This window comes from Carassius carassius, chromosome 37, assembly GCF_963082965.1.
Source record: "Carassius carassius chromosome 37, fCarCar2.1, whole genome shotgun sequence".
Lineage (NCBI taxonomy): Eukaryota > Metazoa > Chordata > Actinopteri > Cypriniformes > Cyprinidae > Carassius > Carassius carassius.
Window position 1 is genome coordinate 4,861,208 of NC_081791.1, and position 4,493 is coordinate 4,865,700.

The 4,493-nt window shown below is 34.5% G+C and overlaps 1 protein-coding gene across 1 annotated transcript in view; it reads right to left on the reverse strand.

The window, feature by feature from the left end:
* Positions 1 to 264: 264 nt before the first annotated feature.
* dhx35 (DEAH-box helicase 35) overlaps positions 265 to 4,493 on the reverse strand; it is a 27,906-nt gene continuing 23,677 nt past the window's right edge. The window contains exon 21 of the mRNA XM_059527188.1: positions 265 to 1,202. Within this exon, the coding sequence (XP_059383171.1) occupies positions 1,164 to 1,202 (39 nt within the window). The 3' untranslated portion in view covers positions 265 to 1,163. The remainder of the gene's footprint in view (positions 1,203 to 4,493) is intronic.

Sequence of the window (4,493 nt, forward strand, 5' to 3'; positions counted from 1 at the left end):
TGTGTTACAGTGAACATCAGACTTGATTTGACGCTCTGGAGCAGCACATCTGGACAGAGTCGGAGGAAGGTATGATTTAGCTCAGTGTGTCTGATTTCCTGCACTGCTGTGAACTACGTGAGATGGGAATCGTTTAAAGACATGCAAGAACGTTTAAACTGCTATCAATATCAGCAGCTAACTCTACACTACATATACTCTACAACCACAGGGATTGTCTTGAAGACATTTGGTAATAATGTTACACAAAAGTAACCTTGAATGTAGTTTTTTTTTTTTTTGATATAATAAACTATACAGGGATTGAAAAATCCAACATGTCACAGTAAAACTAAAACATCACAAACATTGTCAAAACATCCCATTATGACAGAGGCTCCGCCTCCACCCACATGATTGGCACCTCAGCTTCCTATGAAAGGCCACGCCCAGAAGAGGCGTGGCCTGAGAAGGGTTGCCATGTCTACAGTTAGCACCCCATTAACTTTAATAAGAAAGAAGCTCCTCCCTGAGGCTCTCATTGGCTGTGCTCTTCACTCACCACACTGAAGAAGTCATGGCTGATCTTTCCTAAATGAGATACTACACTATGAATGAATTATTACACCTAACACCACAGTTTTTAGGCCAGAGGTGCATAACAAGGCTACTTTATGGGGACCTATATATATATATATATTAGATTAAAAAAATGGCACTTTTTTGTCTCATGCTGACAGTGTAACTACAATTCATGTCACATTCCATATACACCAGGAAATGTTCTACGGATTTATAATATTTGGCACATAATGGTTACAAGGCCACTACGTTTGAGCTACACAGTATTTCTCCGATGAGGGTTTGAAATAACTGGTAAAAAGTAGCTTATTATAGTATTATTCTGGTTATTGTTGAGGGTAGGGCTTCGTGCGATATTGTAAAGCTGTACATCCATATCAGTCATACTCTCGATCTCAAACGGTCAACAAATCACAGTCAAGTTATTCCAATGGCTATTAAATAATACAAAGATGACCATGAGCGCATGAATGTATCATATACACTTGTATATACAAAATACCACAGTGTTCCTTCCTTTGCCTTCCAGCTGCGTGTTAGTTTGAGAGGAGCATCTATGTTCAGCTGTTGAGCAGAGACCTGAAGTGTGAGTGCAGCTCCGCTCAGAAGACTTTGGCCCGTTTGCTGCTCAGAGACCCGTGCTATAAGAGACATCACAGAGGCACAGGAGGAGAACAGACATCTTAAAGGCAATATCAGTCTGCTTTTGTCTAAAACAAGCCATGTAAATATGTCTTTGTGTGACATCAACAACAATCAAAACATTTAACTGTAGCAAAGAGCAAATATGACCGGAAAGATTCATGATGTTATAATGAAAGGAATTGACTTGTATTTTAGTTGAAGCGTTTATATAAATTATTGAGTAAAACCGGTTTTAATTTAATCTTTAAAGGTGAGAATGTTTTTCAGGTGAAAATTCAGCAAGGATGCATTCAACTTATCAAAAGCAACTGTGAGGATATTTAAAATGTTACAAAAGATTTCTATTTCAAATAAATGCTGTTCTTTTGAACTTCCCAATCACCAAAGGATCTTAAAAAAATATATAATAATTTTTTTCCACAGAAATGTGAAGCAGCACAACTGTTTTCAACATTGATGATAATCAGAAATGTTTCTTGAGCAGTAAATCAGTATATTATTATGATTTCTGAAGAATCATGTGACACTGAAGACTGGAGCAATGATGCTGAAATAAATTACATTTTGAAACTTATTATAAATTGTAATACTATTTTATAATATTACTGTTTTAATTGTGTTTTTGATTTTTTGTAATTGTGCTTATTACATTTATAAACAAACATGTTTCAGAATAGTTTTGTTTACGTAGTATATGTGTATATTTATTATATATATATATATATATATATATATATATATATATATATATATATATATAAACACACATGCATATACAGTACAGACCAAAAGTTTGGAAACTAGAGCCCGACCGATATATCGGCCGGCCGATATTATCAGCCGATATAAGCTAATTGCATTTAAATCGGCATCGGCATTTATAACGGCGGATGAAACATGAGAAACAGAGTCTCATGCTTCACTCATGTTATGAGTCTTGCATAGTGCGCCCACCAGAGGGAGCTCTGCAGCTCCAGAGTTAACAACAGCGCCAGAAGTCCACTACAGAAGAAAGCGATCAGCCAAGCCACTTACTGTTTTGACGGTGAGTCTGTCGTTCGTCATGTGAAATGATTGTAGATTTAGTTCATACCCTGTATATAAAAACTGTGTGGTAGTTCTAGCTAACGGTCCTATCATTATTACTTCTAAATATTCTGTAACATCACTTACAGCCGCTAATGCATTGCTATATTAGATTAGCCACAAAGCTAATACCATGTTTATCATTGGAAGAGCGCGAACGTTAATAGGAGGTCAAACTATAACGTTAGCGTTTAACTTATTCTTATTCTATTGCGGTGTGTTTCCCACATAATGACCGCGTAATTGGGCCTTTCACACAGGACGCGGTATGCACGGCGCTTGCCGCTGGGTTCAGCGTTGCTCTTCAGATACAACACGATTTACGCTGCGCTATGGCAAAAGGCGGAGTTTTAAAAACGTTTAGCGGGAGCTCTTTCATAGTCTGTTCCTCCTTTCGGTCAGCAGCAAACATGTATCTGTCCCGTTGTAAGAAGCGAGCGATAGCGCTAGTCCTGCTGATGAGAATTAAGAGAGAAGCAAGGAAGAAGAGGCTACCGTCAGGTCCAGAGAACAATTTGGTGAATTCAGGCTGGTTACGTTACTCTAACGCTAATAGCTTCCTTTTTAGCAGGCCCCTTAAATGCTTGCTATTAACTTGTTTGAAGGTGGTTCTTCTCAAAATTGACAGCGGTGTGTTCATGACACTAACGTTAACCATTCAACTTCAAATTGATTCCGTAATCTTCCGGTAATAGTAGGCAAGACGATGTTCTGTGAGAGCAAATATAGTGTAGTTACAGTAACTACAGTAGGTGCGTCAGAAATGATTAAACCAGAGGGGACATGTAAATAAATGTGAGCTGAACAAGCGCTTTTTTTTTTACATATTGTTTCAAAGCAGCTTTACAGACATAACAGGAAAATGTTGAAATAATATTGTTAAATATAAGTAGGTAATACCTATTGCTTGACAAATAAAAAATATATATATATTTCTCATTTTTGCCTATGTAGGAGATCCCAGTTTATTATTATTATAATTCTAATGATGACATGAGTAATGATACATGGTGATATTATTAATACACATGCTTATTCTTTCTATGTCTCTCTTTCTGCCTACAGATGGCTGAAAAAGGTGAATGCTGTAGCAGCAAAGTGTGGGACTACTTCTGCAAATACTTTAACTTTAGTATTATAATTTATTTACAGTACACACACAGACTGTTAAAACCAGCTTCAACTGGAAGAAAGTAAAAGTGTTAAATGTTTAAAACCAGACCGTTTTTTGATCATTAAAAAATATATACTTTTGATGTGCAATTGTTTAGTCATTGAGACTGTAATCGAAGGCTTTTTTTTAACATAGTCCATTCTGGAAAATGGTTTATACAGCCCACATACATAGAACAGTCAGATATTTTGCTATTGAATGTTGTGTAAGTGCAGTTTATAGGAAATGGGTCTAATATCCAGATTATTTTTAAAATCCAAATATCGGCTTATAAATCGGCTCTTTTCGAGTTAATATCGGCCCCCAAAAATCCATATCGGTCGGGCTCTATTGGAAACATTACTAATTTTTAATGTTTTTGAAAGAAGTTTCTTCTGCTCATCCAGCCTACATTTATTTGATCAAAAATACAGAAAAAAATATGATATTGTGATATATTATTACAATTTTAAATAATTGTTTTTAAATTTATTATACTTTAAATTATCATTTATTTCTGTGATGCAAAGCTGAATTTTTAGGATCATCATCACATGATCCTTTTGAAATCATTCTAATATGATGATTCATTATCAAAGTTGGAAACAGTTCTGCTGCTTAATATTTTTTCAGAACATGTGATACTTTTTTAGGATACTTTGATGAATAAAAAGTAAAAAAAAAAGAAGCTATGTTTTTAAAATATAAATATTTTGTAATAATATACACTACTGGTCAGTAATTTGGGGTCAGTAATTTTTTTTCTTTCTTTTTTTAAAATAAAATCAATACTTTTATTCAGCAAGGATGTGTTCAATTGATAAAAAGTGATAGTAAAGAAAATATATTATTAGAATATATATTATTAGAATTTTATTTTATTTATTTTTGAATAAATGCAGTTCTTTTTAACCTTTTATTCATCAAATATATTAGACAGCAGAACTGTTTCCAACACTCATAATAAATCAGAATATTAGAATGATTTCTAAATGATCATGTGATAGACTGGATTTTACATGTGACACTGAAGGCTGGAGTAATGATG